Genomic DNA, 17,628 nt, shown 5'->3' on the forward strand with positions numbered 1-17,628 from the left:
CAAGGCTTGGGATGGAACAAAGATGCAGTTGTAGAGCACATGGAAAGCCCTCAGCAGGCTGTAATACTGATAACGCGTTTCGGGCGTGGCCCTTTACTTTTGACTTCACTCCTGGAGCATTCAAGTATCCCTATAACTGTATCAACATTTCTTGTTTTTATATTGATTATTGAAAATCATGTTCAGTCTTTTTTTTAAATAATAATGTAAAATAAAATACGATTTTTTTTGTTTTTAATCTTAAATGTGAATTTTGCCTTACCGGTCCCGAGACAGTCCTCTATTTCTCAGGGGAGACCGCACCGGATTCTTGATTTCTTTTTTTATAGGTATTAAGAATCCGATCACATAGGAAATCCGATCACTACAAACTTCAGAGTAACAGGAATGTGGTTTCCCCTTACAATTGTTAGCAGATTGCAATCAGCGGGACGTGACAACTTTTATTGTGTCTTTCTATCGATGAGGATTGTGTGTGAAATATAATTACATGCTTTAGGTAAACCGCACATTTCCTTTTATCTATACAAATATCTGAACTTGGAGGAGTACACAGTGTGGTTTTCATGGTGACAAGTTTGGGTGAACACATGGAGATGTATATATTAGAGCACAAAGCGTTGGGGGAGTCACAAGTCTCCTCCGGCTCACAATGGCACCTTATGCAAGTTTCCTGCTCCTGGCCGCTCTCTGCATTGGGACAGGTAAGGGGCCACTAATGTCCTATAGCCAATAATTCATATTAAGATACTAAAGTGGTGTATGTCAAGTCAAAAACTTAAATTTAATTTTATTTATTTTGTTTATTTTTTTGTCATTTAGGTTAGTTTTCTTTTTTTTTTATTTACTGTTCTAAACAGCATATAAACAAAATAATATAGCATGAACAAAATATAGCTATTTACTATATAGGAACAGGTAAGGGGCCACTGCGGTCCTATAGTAAATAATTCATATTAAGATACTAAAGTGGTGTATGTCAAGTCAAAAACTTTTTTAGCGGGAGTTGAATTTAATTTAATTTATTTTGTTTATTTTTTTGTCATTTAGGTTCATTTTTTCTTCATTTACTGTTCTTTGTTTTGTTTTTTATGTATTTTGTTTATTTTTTTGTCATTTAGGTTAGTTTTCTTTTTTTTTATTTACTGTTCTTTGTTTTTGTTTTTTCATTTTTTTTTTTGCATTTGATCATTGTTTGTTTACTGTCACTTTTTAATTTAAAAACAAATTAATTACTTTTAAGAACAGATACATGGTAGAAGGGAAGAACTTCAGCAAGCCATTTAAACCAGAGACCAAAAAAAAAAAAAAAAGGCCAAAGACAAAATAAAACAAAAAAACAACAGCATATAAACAAAATAATATAGCATGAACAAAATATAGCTTTTTACTATATAGGAACAGGTAAGGACCACTGAGGTCCTATAGCCAATAATTCACATTAAGATACTAAAGTGGTGTATGCCAAGTCAAAAACTTTTTTAGCGGGAGTTAAATTTAATTTTATTTATTTTCTTTTTTTTTTTTTGTCATTTAGGTTCGTTTTCTTTTTTTTTTATTTACTGTTCTTTGTTTTGTTTTTTCATTTTTTTTTTTTGCATTTGATCATTGTTTGTTTACTGTCACTTTTTAATTTAAAATGAATTTAATTACTTTTAAGAACATATACAGGGTAGAAGGAAAGAACTTCAGCAAGCCATTTAAACTAAAGACCAAATGCAAAAAAACAAAACAAAAGGCCAAAGACAAAATAAAACAAAAAAACAACAGCATATAAACAAAATAATATAGCATGAACAAAATATAGCTATTTACTATATAGGAACAGGTAAGGGGCCACTGAGGTCATATAGCCAATTCATATTAAGATACTAAAGTGGTGCATGCCAAGTCAAAAACTTTTTTAGCGGGAGTTAAATTTAATTTTAATTATTTCGTTTATTTTTTTTTTCATTTAGGTTAGTTTTTTTTTTTTTTTATTATTTACTGTTCTTTGTTTTGTTTTTTTTTGCATTTGATCATTGTATGTTTACTGTCACTTTTTAATTTAAAATTAATTTAATTTAATTACTTTTAAGAACAGATACAGGGTAGAAGGAAAGAACTTCAGCAAGCCATTTAAACCAAAGACCAAAAAAAAAAAAGGCCAAAGACAAAATAAAACAAAAAAACAACAGCATATAAACAAAATAATATAGCATGAACTAAATATAGCTATTTACTATATAGGAACAGGTAAGGGGCCACTGAGGTTCTATAGCCAATAATTCATATTATAGTAAGATACTAAAGTGGTGTATGTCAAGTCAAAAACTTTTTTAGCGGGAGTTGAATTTAATTTTATTTATTTTGTTTATTTTTTTGTCATTTAGGTTCATTTTTTCTTCATTTACTGTTCTTTGTTTGTTTTTTTGGCATTTGATCATTGTTTGTTTACTGTCACTTTTTAATTTAAAATTAATTTAAGTACTTTTAAGAACAGATACAGGGTAGAAGGAAAGAACTTCAGCAAGACATTTAAACCAAAGACCAAAAAAAACAAAAAAAAAAAACAAAAAAAGGCCAAAGACAAAATAAAACAAAAAAACAACAGCATATAAACAAAATAATATAGCATGAACAAAATATAGCTATTTACTATATAGGAACAGGTAAGGGGCCACTGAGGTCCTATAGCCAATAATTCATATTATAGTAAGATACTAAAGTGGTGTATGTCAAGTCAAAAACTTTTTTAGCGGGAGTTGAATTTAATTTTATTTATTTTGTTTATTTTTTTGTCATTTAGGTTAATTTTTTCTTCATTTACTGTTCTTTGTTTTGTTTTTTGCATTTGATCATTGTTTGTATACCGTCACTTTTTAATTTAAAATGAATTTATTTAATTTTAAGAACAGATACAAGGTAGAAGGAAAGAACTTTTGAAAGCCATTTGAACCAAATGAAGCCTTAAAAAAACAGAGGGGGCCTTTTTTTTTATTTGCTGTTCTTTGTTTTTGTTTTTTGCATTTGATCATTGTTTGTATACTGTCACTTTTTAATTTAATATTAATCTAATTTAATTAACTTTAAGAACAGATACAGGGTAAAAGGAAGGAAATTCTGCAAGCCATTTAAACCAAAGACCAAAAAAAAGGCCAAAGAAAAAAAAAAAAAAAAACAACAGCATAAAAACAAAATAATATAACATTAAAAAAAAAATCAATGTTCTGCATAGGGACAGGTAAGAGACCACAGAGGTCCTATAGCAAATATTTCATATTAAGATACTAAAGTGGTGTATGTCAAGTCAAAAACTTTTTTAGCGGGAGTTCAATTTTAATTGATTTATTTTGATTATTTATATTTTTTGTAATTTAAGTTCTTTGTTTTCTTTTTTTTTTAATTTCTTTTTTATTTTATCATTGTTTGTATACTGTCACTTTTTAATTTACATATTTTTTTTCCGCTGTCTGTTTTAGCTCTTGTTTTTCTGTGTAAAAAAAAAAAAAAAAACATAAAATATTGAGACCAATGAAAGGGCCAGTACTTTTAGAACAAGAACAGATACAGGGTAGAAGGAAAGAACTTCTGCATGTCACTTAAACCAAATGAAGCCTTAAAAAAACACTGAGGGGGCCTGTATTTGTAGACCAAGAACACTGTAGAAGGAAGGAACTTCTGTAAGCCATTTATACCAAAGACAAAACATTTTTTAATCCAAAGACAAAAAAAAAAAACAGCATATAAACAAAATAATATAACATAAACAAAATATAGCTATGTTCTGCATAAGGACAGGTAAATCGAAGCAAATATTTCATATTAAGATATTAAAGTGGTGTATGTCAAGTCAAAAACTTTTTTAGAGGGTGTTAAATAAAATAAAAAATAAATAAAAAATTGTTATTTAGGGTAGTTTCGTTTTTTCATTGTATACTGTCACTTTTTAATTTTCGTTTTTTTTGTTTTCGCTATCTGTTTTCGTTTTTTTTTTTTCTGTATAAAAACATAAAATATTGAGGTCAATGGAAGGGACAGTAATTTTTAGAACAAGAACAAGGTAGAAGGAAATATGGTAATAAGTTACCATGTCACATTTTAATTTTTTGGATAATTTTTATAAAATGATGACAATTTCAGATTAGAATGGAAATGTAGCTTTTAATTTTATCAAATTTTAAAAAATGACTTGTGTAGCAATTTTATATGCTATATCATTTTATAATATTCTATTTTTTTTATATGTTTATATTAAGAATATTTTATTAATTATACTATTTAACAATATTTTTTTTTTATAAACACTCATTTACAACACAACATAGCTATATTTTTATATGCTATATTATTTTGTTTATATGCTTTTTTTGTCGTTTTTAAGGCTTCAGTTGCTTTAAATGGCTTGCAGAGTTCATTCCTTGTACCCTGTATCTGTTCTTCCATTTTTCTTCTTATGCTATCTGTTTGTATATGAAAAGAAAAAAAGGCAAAAATAGGGTACCACAAGGACCCAGGGGCTGTTGAAATGGTGCAGATAGAGATTCACACAATCAAAATTTTATAAAAATAGAAAACAATTTATTATAAACAATTATATGACATAAATATATTATTCTTGATTATATACATCTTATGGAATCAAGACGAGACATTGTTTTGGTCAGCTCTACATGTTTCACTCTTTGAGTTTCCTCAGGAGCTTTAGACAGACAATGCTAGATAACAGAAAACAAGAAAAGCATATAATTAAATGACTGTAAAGAAATTTTACATGTCAAAACATACCGGTAGATATATAAGTTATAATTAATAATATAAACAGGGAAAAAAGCCGTTGGTCAAATTACATAGATTTTAACAGAAAATGCATACTCAGGGGTCTCAATCATAAATAGACAGGGGCACTATGATAAATTTCGAAAAGAGGACTTACCAAGATAAAAATAAAAATCAGCATGAAAAAACAATAGATCACGCTGGAATAGCTGATGCTTCAAACAGAACCTGAAGACACCTCGAGAGAACCACAGCAGAATATTAAGCCCTCAAAAGGTAAATATCTGAAAAATAGATGACACATATGTATACACGTGTGTCCAAATATCTCTCTAAATTAATACAACAAAGAAGTATAATCCAAAAGAAAATGGTTATATAAGAGTACCTGTCTGGTTTAGACACAGAGGCTTATTTAAATAGAACCAATCCAATATATTCCACAGTTGTGAACTAGATTGAGAGAGGGCATTATCACTGCCAGTTGATCTGGTATTCGTCACAGTGGACAATGACTATATAAGAAAGGAATATATATATATATTAAATAATGTATAAAAGGATAGATGTATGCCAAAAAGAATCATACATCAAAAAAATGATAGCAAAAAATCATAAAACAAGCCAAACCGACTTGTGAATAGATACCTGATTAGAGAAAGTCCAAGGGGAAGGATGCTAGCCTCCTGGATCGCTGAGAGGGATATGACCACTCCTCACAAAGCGTGTGTCTGGTCTGACAGCTAGAGCGCCCTAACCAGCGCCGTGTTAGGGCGCTCTAGCTGTCAGACCAGACACACGCTTTGTGAGGAGTGGTCATATCCCTCTCAGCGATCCAGGAGGCTAGCATCCTTCCCCTTGGACTTTCTCTAATCAGGTATCTATTCACAAGTCGGTTTGGCTTGTTTTATGATTTTTTGCTATAATTTTTTTGATGTATGATTCTTTTTGGCATACATCTATCCTTTTATACATTATTTAATATATATATATATTCCTTTCTTATATAGTCATTGTCCACTGTGACGAATACCAGATCAACTGGCAGTGATAATGCCCTCTCTCAATCTAGTTCACAACTGTGGAATATATTGGATTGGTTCTATTTAAATAAGCCTCTGTGTCTAAACCAGACAGGTACTCTTATATAACCATTTTCTTTTGGATTATACTTCTTTGTTGTATTAATTTAGAGAGATATTTGGACACACGTGTATACATATGTGTCATCTATTTTTCAGATATTTACCTTTTGAGGGCTTAATATTCTGCTGTGGTTCTCTCGAGGTGTCTTCAGGTTCTGTTTGAAGCATCAGCTATTCCAGCGTGATCTATTGTTTTTTCATGCTGATTTTATTTTTATCTTGGTAAGTCCTCTTTTCGAAATTTATCATAGTGCCCCTGTCTATTTATGATTGAGACCCCTGAGTATGCATTTTCTGTTAAAATCTATGTAATTTGACCAACGGCTTTTTTCCCTGTTTATATTATTAATTATAACTTATATATCTACCGGTATGTTTTGACATGTAAAATTTCTTTACAGTCATTTAATTATATGCTTTTCTTGTTTTCTGTTATCTAGCATTGTCTGTCTAAAGCTCCTGAGGAAACTCAAAGAGTGAAACATGTAGAGCTGACCAAAACAATGTCTCGTCTTGATTCCATAAGATGTATATAATCAAGAATAATATATTTATGTCATATAATTGTTTATAATAAATTGTTTTCTATTTTTATAAAATTTTGATTGTGTGAATCTCTATCTGCACCATTTCAACAGCCCCTGGGTCCTTGTGGTACCCTATTTTTGCCTTTTTTTCTTTTCAGTATTCATTGGGGTGAGGTGCTTTTGACAATTGATATTTGTCCTCAGAAACTTTTTCATCTGTTCGTATAGGTTTATTAACAATATATTATTAATTATACTATTTATTAATATTTCTATAGTTTTTTGTTTAAACCCTCATTTGCAGCAGAACATAGCTATATTTTGTTTATGCTATATTATTTTTTTTATATGCTTTTTTTTATTTATATTTTTGTCTTTTTTTTTTTTTTGGTCTTTGGTTTAAAAATCTTGTAGAAGTTCTTTCCTGTATTTCTTTTCCCTAGCCTCACAATTTCATGCTTTTTTCACAGAAAAATAAAAGCTAAAACAGACAGCAATATTTTTTTTAAAGTGAAAGTATACAATTGTGTACGGGTGTGGTTTTTTTATTTTTTTGGTCTTTGGTGGTTTTTAAGGCTTCAGTTGGTTTAAATGGCTTGCATAAGTTCCTTCTACCTTGTTCTTGTTCTAAAAAGTACTGTCCCTTCCATTGACCTCAATATTTTATGTTTTTATACAGAAAAAAAAAAAACTAAAACAGATAGCGAAAAAAAAAAAAAAACGAAAATTAAAAAGTGACAGTATACAATGAAAAAACGAATCTACCCTAAATAACAATTTTTTATTTATTTTTTATTTTATTTAACACCCTCTAAAAAAGTTTTTGACTTGACATACACCACTTTAATATCATAATATTAAATATTTGCTTTGATTTACCTGTCCTTATGCAGAACATAGCTATATTTTGTTTAAGGTGGAGAGCACAGGAGGGGTGGGGGCTAAAGAGTGCTGGGAGGAGCTTGAGAGAAGGAGAAGAGTCAGAATGAATGGGAGTGTGGAGCAGGGGGTGCTGGAGAGCAGGGGGGCGGAGAGCACAAGGAGGAGCCAGAGGGCAGGGGGCAGAGTCAGGAAGCACAATGAGGGGCTGGAGGGCAGGGGGCGGAGCCAGGGAGCACAATAAGGGGTTGGAGAGCACTGGGGTGCAGAAGAAGTTAGATAAGGAAGGAGCGGTGGGCTCACTTCTTCTCCTCTCCCTTCTGTAGACATTCAGCGGCTGCAGGAGGAATATGGAAAGATCAATTTGTCTATATGCAGATGCCCACTGCTTCTCCTGTCCGGGCACACAGGGAGGCTGCACGGGCACTCAAGTTCTCTCCGGTCAGCCAGGCAGCATCCGGAGATTGGAGGCGGAGCTTCTTCGTCTTCAGTCACGGGGCAGCCCAGCTGGAGGCAGGTGTGGAGAGGTCGGGTGACCAGTGCAGGCTGAAGGAGCAGACCAGCTGTGGGCACATGGAGTCGGGTGCTGTCATCCAGCTGTTGCTGCCACCTCTACTGTCCCGTTCCCCGCACCTGCTGCCATCGGACCGGGATGCTCCCTGAGGAGGCTGCTTTTTCTCGGGCAGTACCCGATTTGTCAGTCAGCCCCTGGGCCACAGAGTCCCAGCGAGGGAAGGCAGAGCCGCCGGCGTCCACATCAGTGATTGAGCACAGGCCGCCTTTGAGAACCACCTTTCTCTGCAATTACAGCTGCGAGTCCTTTTTGGGGGGTGTCTCTACCAGCTTTGCACTTCTAGAGAGGGACATTTCTGCCCATTCTTCTTTGTAAAATATCTCAAGCTCTGTCAGATTGGATGGAGAGGGTCTGTGATCAGCAATTTTCAAGTCTTGACACAGATTCTCAATGGGATTTAGGTCTGGACTGAGACTGGGCCATTCTAACACATGAATAGGCTTTGGTCTAAACCCTTTCATTGTAGCTTTGGCTGTATGTTTACGGTAGTTGTCCTGCTGGAAGGTGAACCTCCCCCAGTCTCAAGTCTTTTGCAGACTCTAACAGATTGTCCTGTATTTGTCTCCATCCATCTTCCCATCAACTCTCACCAGCTTCCCTGTCCCTGCTGAAGAAAAGCATCCCCACCACATGATGCTGCCACCACCATGTTTCACGGTGGGGATGGTGTGTTCAGGGTGATGTGCAGTGTTAGTTTTCCCCCACACATAGGGCTAGATTCAGATAGAATCGTCTATCTTTATGCCCGGCGTAACGTATCTAAGATACGTTACGCCGCCGTAATTTAGGGCGCAAGTTCTGTATTCAGAAAGAACTTGCGCCCTTAGTTACGGCGGTGTAATGTATCTGTGTCGGCGTAAGCCCGCTTAATTCAAATGTGGATGATGTGGGCGTGTTTTATGTATATTAACTGTGACCCTGCGTATTTGATGTTTTTTACGAACGGTGCATGCGCCGTTCGTGAAAAAATCCCAGTGCGCATGCTCGAAAATCCGCCGCAAAACGTCATTGCTTTCGACGTGAACGACTTACGCAAACAACGTAAAATTTTCAAAACTCGATGCGGGAACGACGGCCATACTTAACATAGGATACGCCTTATATAGCAGGGGTAACTATACGCCGAAAAAAGCCTAACGTAAACGACGTGAAAAAATGCGCCGGCCGGACGTACGTTTATGATTTGGCGTATCTAGCTCATTTGCATATTCCTCGCTTAACTATACGGAAGCGCCACCTAGCGGCCAGCGTAAATATGCAGCCTAAGATACGACGGTGTAAAACATTTACGCCGGTCGTATCTTAGGGAAATCTATGCGTAACTGATTCTATGAATCAGGCGCATAGATACGACCAGCCGGACTCAGAGATACGCCGGCGTATCTGGAGATACGCCGGCGTATCTCCTCTTTGAATCTAGCCCACAGCGTTTTGCTTTTAGGCCAAAAAGTTAAATTTTGGTCTCCTCTGACCAGAGCACCTTCTTCCACACAGTGGCGGTGCGTCCATAGAGGGCGCCGGAGCACCGCCCCCTCTGGCTCCCGCACCGCCACTGATACAATACATAGATTCATGCATTGCATGAATCTGTGTATTGCCGCTGCTGCCGACTATTCAGATGGCCAGCCCCCTGGCGAGCGCTGACCATCTGAATAATGACAGCTGGTTGGCTGTGGAAGTGCCTATCAGAGCCAGCGGCTCTGATAGGCTTTCCAATTACAGCCTGAGGGCTGTAATAGGCTTCCAAATACCTATCCAGGGACGCACGGGGGGTGCGTTCCTTGGATAAGACTGACAGGCGTCTCAGCCAATCAGGTTCACCGGTTCTGGTTACTGGTAACCTGATTGGCTGAAGTGTCATCGAGGGCGGGAGAAGACATCTAGGGACGATAGAAGCAGGATGGCTGACCCCAGAAAGGTAAGTGCCAGGCGGGGGGGGGGGGCATTTTACAGGGCACGATGGCAGCATTTTACAGGGCACAGTGGCGACAATTGATGGGCACAGTGGCGACAATTGCTGGGCACAGTGTTGACAATTGATGGCACAGTGGCGACAATTGCTGGGCACAGTGGCGACAATTGATGGCACAGTGGCGACAATTGATGGGCACAGTGGCGATAATTGCTGGGCACAGTGGTGACAATGGATGGCACAGTGGTGACAATTGATGGCACAGTGGTTGCATTTGATGGCATTGCATAGTGGTGACAATTGCTGGGCACAGTGGTGACAATTGATGGCACAGTGGTAACAATTGATGGCACAGTGGTAACAATTGATGGCATTGCATAGTGGTGACAATTTCTGGGCACAGTGGTGACAATTGATGGCACAGTGGTAACAATTGATGGCATAGTGGCTGTGTTTGATTGCACAGTGGCTGCGTTTGATGGCATGGCACAGTGGCTGCATTTGATGGCATGGCACAGTGGCGACAATTGATGGGCACAGTGGCGACAATTGATGGCACAGTGGCGACAATTGATGGCACAGTGGCTGCATTTGATGGGCACAGTGGCTGCCTTTGATGGGCACAGTGGCTGCCTTTGATGGGCACAGTGGTTGCAATTGATGGGCACAGTAGCTGCGTTTGATGGGCACAGTGAGGCTGCAATTGTTTTTTTTTCCGTTTGTTTGGGCCCCCCAAAAATTTCAAGCACCACCCGCCACTGTTTCCACATGTTTGCTGTGTCCCCTCCCCCACATGGCTTCTCACAAACTGCAAACAGAACTTCTTATGTCTTTCTGTCTCCAATGTCTTTCTTCTTGTCACTCTTCCATAAAGGGCAGATTTGTGGAGAGACCACTAATAGTTGTCCTGTGGACAGATTCTCCCCCCTGAGCTGTGGATCTCTGCAGCTCCTCCAGAGATAATTCTATGAGACCCGTGCATGCCGCAGTACATGGATTTCCCACTTCTATAGATTGTCATGAAGGAACCTTCAGATGTTCTTCCATGTTGGCTTCTCCAACATGGCGCCTTTTTTTCTTGCGTTGGAGAATTTCCCTCACTTCCTGTCTGAGGAATGTGATGTCATCATGTTGCGATAATAAGTTAACTAATCAAAGACATGGAAATGTAGTCATTGTAAAGGTATTTTGGTGCACATGACGATGTACTTATACTACTCACAATATAACATTAGCAACTTTATCACTTTTATTAAAAGGTGGAGTAACGCTTTAAGTTGTTCTCTTTCAGCCCATTCCCTGCAATGTTACACGTGTGTCGCTGCGACCAGCAACAGCAACTGCAAGACAGCGACTACCTGCTCAGCCACACAAGGCTACTGCGAGACCATTGTAGGAAGCGCTACATTCCGTAAGTCATTTTACATCCAACATGAGGTCAAAGAGAACAAATTAGCCATAATGAAGTGTGAAGAACAAGTCCAAATTATATATTCATATAAAGAGGAATGATAGTGGGTGTATACAGAGGAATGATAGTGGGGTGTATACAGAGGAATGATAGTGGGTGTATATAGAGGAATGATAGTGGGGTGTTTACAGAGGAATGATAGTGGGGTGTATACAGAGGAATGATAGTGGGTGTATACAGAGGAATGATAGTGGGTGTATACAGAGGAATGATAGTGGGTGTATACAGAGGAATGATAGTGGGGTGTATACAGAGGAATGATAGTGGGTGTATACAGATGAATGATAGTGGGTGTATACAGAGGAATAATAGTGGGTGTATACAGAGGAATTATAGTGGGTGTATACAGAGGAATGATAGTGGGGTGTATACAGAGGAATGATAGTAGGGTGTATACAGAGGAATGATAGTGGGTGTATACAGAGGAATGATAGTGGGTGTATACAGAGGAATGATAGTGGGGTGTATATAGAGGAATGATAGTGGGGTGTATACAGAGGAATGATAGTGGGTGTATACAGAGGAATGATAGTGGGTGTATACAGAGGAATGATAGTGGGGTGTACATAGAGGAATGATAGTGGGGTGTACATAGAGGAATGATAGTGGGGTGTATACAGAGGAATGATAGTGGGTGTATACAGAGGAATGATAGTGGGTGTATACAGAGGAATGGTAGTGGGGTGTATACAGAGGAATGATAGTGAGTGTATACAGAGGAATGATAGTGGGTGTATACAGAGGAATGATAGTGGGTGTATATAGAGGAATGATAGTGGGTGTATATAGAGGAATGATAGTGGGTGTATACAGAGGAATGATAGTGGGTGTATACAGAGGAATGATAGTGGGGTGTATACAGAGGAATGATAGTGGGTGTATACAGAGGAATGATAATGGGTGTATATAGAGGAATGATAGTGGGTGTATACAGAGGAATGATAGTGGGTGTATACAGAGGAATGATAGTGGGGTGTACATAGAGGAATGATATTGGGGTGTATACAGAGGAATGATAGTGGGTGTATACAGAGGAATGATAGTGGGGTGTACATAGAGGAATGATAGTGGGTGTATACAGAGGAATGGTAGTGGGGTGTATACAGAGGAATGATAGTGAGTGTATACAGAGGAATGATAGTGGGTGTATATAGAGGAATGATAGTGGGTGTATATAGAGGAATGATAGTGGGTGTATACAGAGGAATGATAGTGGGTGTATACAGAGGAATGATAGTGGGGTGTATACAGAGGAATGATAGTGGGTGTATACAGAGGAATGATAATGGGTGTATATAGAGGAATGATAGTGGGTGTATACAGAGGAATGATAGTGGGTGTATACAGAGGAATGATAGTGGGGTGTACATAGAGGAATGATATTGGGGTGTATACAGAGGAATGATAGTGGGTGTATACAGAGGAATGATAGTGGGATGTATACAGAGGAATGATAGTGGGTGTATACAGAGGAATGATAGTGGGTGTATACAGAGGAATGATAGTGGGGTGTATACAGAGGAATGATAGTGGGTGTATATACAGAGGAATGATAGTGGGTGTATACAGAGGAATGATAGTGGGGTGAATACAGAGGAATGATAGTGGGGTGAATACAGAGGAATGATAGTGGGGTGTATACAGAGGAATGATAGTGAGGTGTATACAGAGGAATGATAGTGGGGTGTATACAGAGGAATGATAGTGGGCTGTATACAGAGGAATGATAGTGGGTGTATATAGAGGAATGATAGTGGGTGTATACAGAGGAATGATAGTGGGTGTATACATGAAACATGGAGAGCTGCAGTCTGAATAGACAAGCTCTCTGCTAATCTCCCTCTAAGCTCCCTCCCCGACACAAATTTTCAGCTGCTTTTATCTCCTGTGCTGGAGAACTTGTCAGATATCATGCTGATAACAGAGGAACAGAGCAGCAGAAAGACACAACACTTAGAGCTTTACAGAGAGATAAGTAAACACTACAAATATATGTGCTTAGGTCAGATTTCATGAATGGGATTACATCTAAGCCCTGATTTACACAGTAATTCCATCCCAGATCTCCTCAGGAAGGATATTATGCCGAAAACTAAAGAGTGTTCCATTTCTTCTCTTCTCTAGTTGGAGTTACAGCGACCTCAATAACCAAATCCTGTGCAGCCACCTGCACAGCAACCGGCGGGAGTGCCCTAGGGATGGCGTCGGCCTACACATCCTGCTGCACCAGTGACCTGTGCAACGTCAGCGGAGCCAACAGCATCAAGTCCGGCTCTGCCGCCATTTTCCTGGTGATGGGAACCATCCTGATGCTCATCAGCTCATCTCTGATATGAGAAGTGAGATAACAGATTGTCCAACCGGCATCAATAAACACGATGTGATGTGAAAGCTTCGAATTGTTTGTCCGTTTCTTGCAATGTGTGTAGAAGGCCTTCTCAATCTTTTCCACACAGAGGAACCCTTGAAATATCTTTCCGATCTCAGGGAACCCCTTATAAAAAAAATCCTAGATCTACAACTCATGATACATAGCTAGATTCAGAAAGATTTACGCCGGCGTATCAGTAGCTACGCCGACGTAACTCTGAATCTACGCCGTCTTAAATTTAAGCGTATTTTGGAAACCAGATACGCTTAAATTAGGCGTAAGTCTCCTACGCCGTCGTATCTTAGGGTGCAATATTTACTCTGGCCGCTAGGTGGCGCTTCCGTTGAGTTTGGCGTAGAATATGCAAATGCCTAGATACGCCGATTCCGAAACGTACGTGCGCCCGGCGCATTTTTTTACGTTGTTTACGTATGTCTTTCTCCGGCGTAAAGTTAGTCGAACAAATAGCTGGCCTAGTCAATGTTAAGTATGGACGTCGTTCCCGCGTCGAAATTTGTACGTCGTTTGCGCAAGTCGTCCGTGAATGGGGCTGGACGTAATTTACGTTCACGTCAAAACCAATACACCCCACTATCATTCCTCTGTATACACCCCACTATCATTCCTCTGTATACACCCCACTATCATTCCTCTGTATACACCCACAATCATTCCTCTGTATACACCCACTATCATTCCTCTGCATACACCCCACTATCCTTCCTCTGTGTACACCCACTATCATTCCTCTGTATACATCCCACTATCATTCCTCTGTATACACCCCACTATCATTCCTCTGTATACACCCCACTATCATTCCTCTGTATACACCCCACTATCATTCCTCTGTATACACCCACTATCATTCCTCTGTATACACCCCACTATCATTCCTCTGTATACACCCCACTATCATTCCTCTGTATACGTGATAGTAGACGTAAAAAAATAGCGCCGGGCATACGTACATTTGTGAATCGGCGTATCTAGGTCATTTGCATATTCTACGCCGAAAACGACGGAAGCGCCACCTAGCGGCCAGCGTAAATATGCACCCTAAGATACGAGGGTGTAAGAGACTTACGCCAGTCGGATCTTAGGCTAATGTCGGCGTATCTTGCATGAATACAGAAAAAAGATATGCCAGCGCAGCTTTGAAGTTACGCGGCGTATCAATAGATACGCTGGCGTAAATCAATGCTGAATCTAGCCCCTTGTATTTTTCACGTATTCATGTGTTACTTTTGTTAAATCTTTGTCCTCAAAGCAATCCATCCACTTAACATTGGGGGGGGGGGGGGGGTTGTTGGAAGAGGATGGAACCCAGTGGCGGTGCGTCCATAAGGGCGCATGGGCGGCGCCCCCTCTCTATCACCATAGATAGATTCATGCATTGCATGAATCTATCTATGGCCGCCGTTGACACCCCCTATTCAGGTGCCGGCTCCTTTTCGGGGCACCGGGCGCCTGAATCACAGCGGCAAATTTTTTTTTGAATCACCTGATTAGAACCATAGGCTCTAATAGATGTAAAAAAAAAGCTGAACGCCATGCTAGGCGCTCGCAGTTCACTCAGCTATGTGTTAGGAAAGCGAATGAATATTTGCATTCCTAACACTGAACCGCCCCTCCGCCAATCAGGTGCTCGGGTCTGTTACCTGTCACTTGATTGGCTGAGACGACAGGCACTGTGATCGGATGCCTATCAGGCATCCAATAATTGGATAGGATGGGAGGAACGGGCGAAAGAAGACATTGAGGAAGAGCATGGAGGACACCGGACACTATGCGGGGGGCACAGTGGCAGCATTTGATTGGCACAGCGGCAGCGCTTGGGGCACAGTGGCAGCATTTTTATGGGCACAGTGGCAGCTTTTGACGCACAGTGGCAGCATTTAATGGGCACAGTGGCAGCATTTGGGGCACAGTGGCAGCGTTTGATTGGCACAGTGGCAGAATTTGATGGGCACAGTGACAGCTTTTGGGGCACAGTGGCAGCATTTAATGGGCACAGTGGCAGAATTTGATGGGCACAGTGGCAGCTTTTGGGGCACAGTGGCAGCATTTAGTGAACAGTGGCAAAGTTTAATGGGCACAGTGGCAGCATTTGGGGCACAGTGGCAGCATTTGGGGCACAGAGGCAGCATTTGATTGGCACAGTGGCAACGTTTGATTGGCACAGTTGCTGCATTTGATGGGCACAGTGGGGCTGCAACTGAATTTTTCAGTTTACGCCCCCCCCCCCAAAAAAAATTGAGCACCAGCTGCCACTGATGGAACCCATCTATCCAACCACCAAGTTGCATCTTCCATGACATCCTAAATCTTTCTAACTGGGACTAAATCCTTCCAAAATGGTATAAAGTTCTCAGAATCATTTACTCCTGGGGCAGTGCCCCCCCGGAGATTAATCCAACCCAACGCTCGTTGCAAAAAAGAGTTTCGTTCAGTGACAAGGATTTAGTTGTCGCACCCAAATCACAAAAATCTGCTTTTTTTAGACACGACAAACAATTCACCCAAAACCAGCAAGGGGATAGGATCACACGTAGTTAAGAACACACAAAAGGATTAAATATGGTGAACCTTTCCTCTTATCAACCCTCCCCCCCCCCCCTCCCTGAAGAAAAGCATTGTAGAGAGATAATGAAGATATTGTCCTTGTCGGGCTTGTCATTCTGTGAGTCAGCGGATTGACAGATTCAAAGCCATAAAGGATTTGCATCTCTAGGAAATTACTCAACGAGTGTCTAAGAAACAATCACTCCGGCAGAACCACATTCCACCACTTTCACTCCGACCACATTCCACCACCAGGTGATAAAGTGTGAAGAAAAAACTCCAGTCCACTGCAAAAAATTGTAAAATGTCTTTGAGGAAACATATGTCTATATATTAGCGTCTTGACATCCGCTTCTGATTGATATCTCTAAACACCACGGTGCATCAGGTGGACACCGCTCCCCTCTGTCACCACCAGGCCAGGGACAAGGGGTGGGTAGGAGGGACGGCTGCCCTGGGTGCAGGGCCGTCTTTAATATGGTTTGGGCCCTGGGCAAACATTTTTTTTGGGCCCCCCTCCAGCTTATTTTGGGCCTGGCTGGTTCACATGTATGTTTTGGGCGGTCCTCATTTGTGCAGGTACAGCAGCCCATTGATTTGAATGGGCTGCCATGCCTTCGTTTCCTGCAGAAAAAAGGTGTATTCAGCATTTTAAAAATACAGTTGCCTTGAAATCCATTCTGCTTTTGCGCCATGCTACTTACCTGCAGTTCTTGCACACACAAACGCACTGTGTTTTTAAAAGCGTGATCTAAACGTCTAAAAATGCAGCAAGTTTGACAGTGCGGGAACTGCAGATAAGTCACAGCAGACAGCAGAATGGACAGACAGTGCTGTATTTCAGTGCTTGATGGGCGTGCCGTGTGCGCAGCCTATTACATGAGGCATGCGCTTTTCTTTGCAGGAAACACAGGCAAAAAACACATACATGTGAACCAGCCAGGCCCAAAATAAGCCCATCAAGCACTTAAATACAGACAGTAATGCCATGTGCTCTGAGGCCTTACTCAGCCTGGACTGCAGGTCTGGTCTGTGATTTAAAGAGTTCCTCTATTTTACACATGGCATGGCATGGGGTCCCATGGTGCTAAAGCAGAATGGACAGACGGTGCTGTGACCCCATGCCATGACATGTGTAAAATAGAGGAACTTTTTAAAACACTGACCAGACCTGCAGTGAATCATTAAATATTATAAAGACTTTGGGCACACTCTACAGAAAACTTCTATTTACAATATAGATTAGCAAACAGGAGCAGGACATGAAGAAGTCAGCCTCGGGAAGAGAAAACTGGGGATGTTATAAAAATCACATTCTAATTCACTTTTATATACAAGCAGCACCCAGTGGCAGGAAGGGAGAAGTGCACGTCTAAAGGGAAGCCAGGGGTGCTGTACATTTTAAAACACTGGGAAGGGAAGCAGT

General features: G+C 39.8%; 1 protein-coding gene across 1 annotated transcript; it reads left to right on the forward strand.

Annotated features, from left to right (window-relative positions):
• The first annotated feature begins 623 nt into the window (after positions 1 to 623).
• Positions 624 to 13,661, forward strand: LOC120939779 (lymphocyte antigen 6E-like). Its single transcript, XM_040352133.1, has 3 exons — positions 624 to 704; positions 11,087 to 11,206; positions 13,391 to 13,661. The coding sequence occupies exons 1-3, from the start codon at positions 653 to 655 to the stop codon at positions 13,600 to 13,602; spliced, it is 384 nt and encodes a 127-aa protein (XP_040208067.1). The 5' UTR covers positions 624 to 652; the 3' UTR covers positions 13,603 to 13,661.
• Positions 13,662 to 17,628: the final 3,967 nt, after the last annotated feature.

This window comes from Rana temporaria, chromosome 5, assembly GCF_905171775.1.
Source record: "Rana temporaria chromosome 5, aRanTem1.1, whole genome shotgun sequence".
Taxonomy (NCBI): Eukaryota; Metazoa; Chordata; class Amphibia; order Anura; family Ranidae; genus Rana; species Rana temporaria.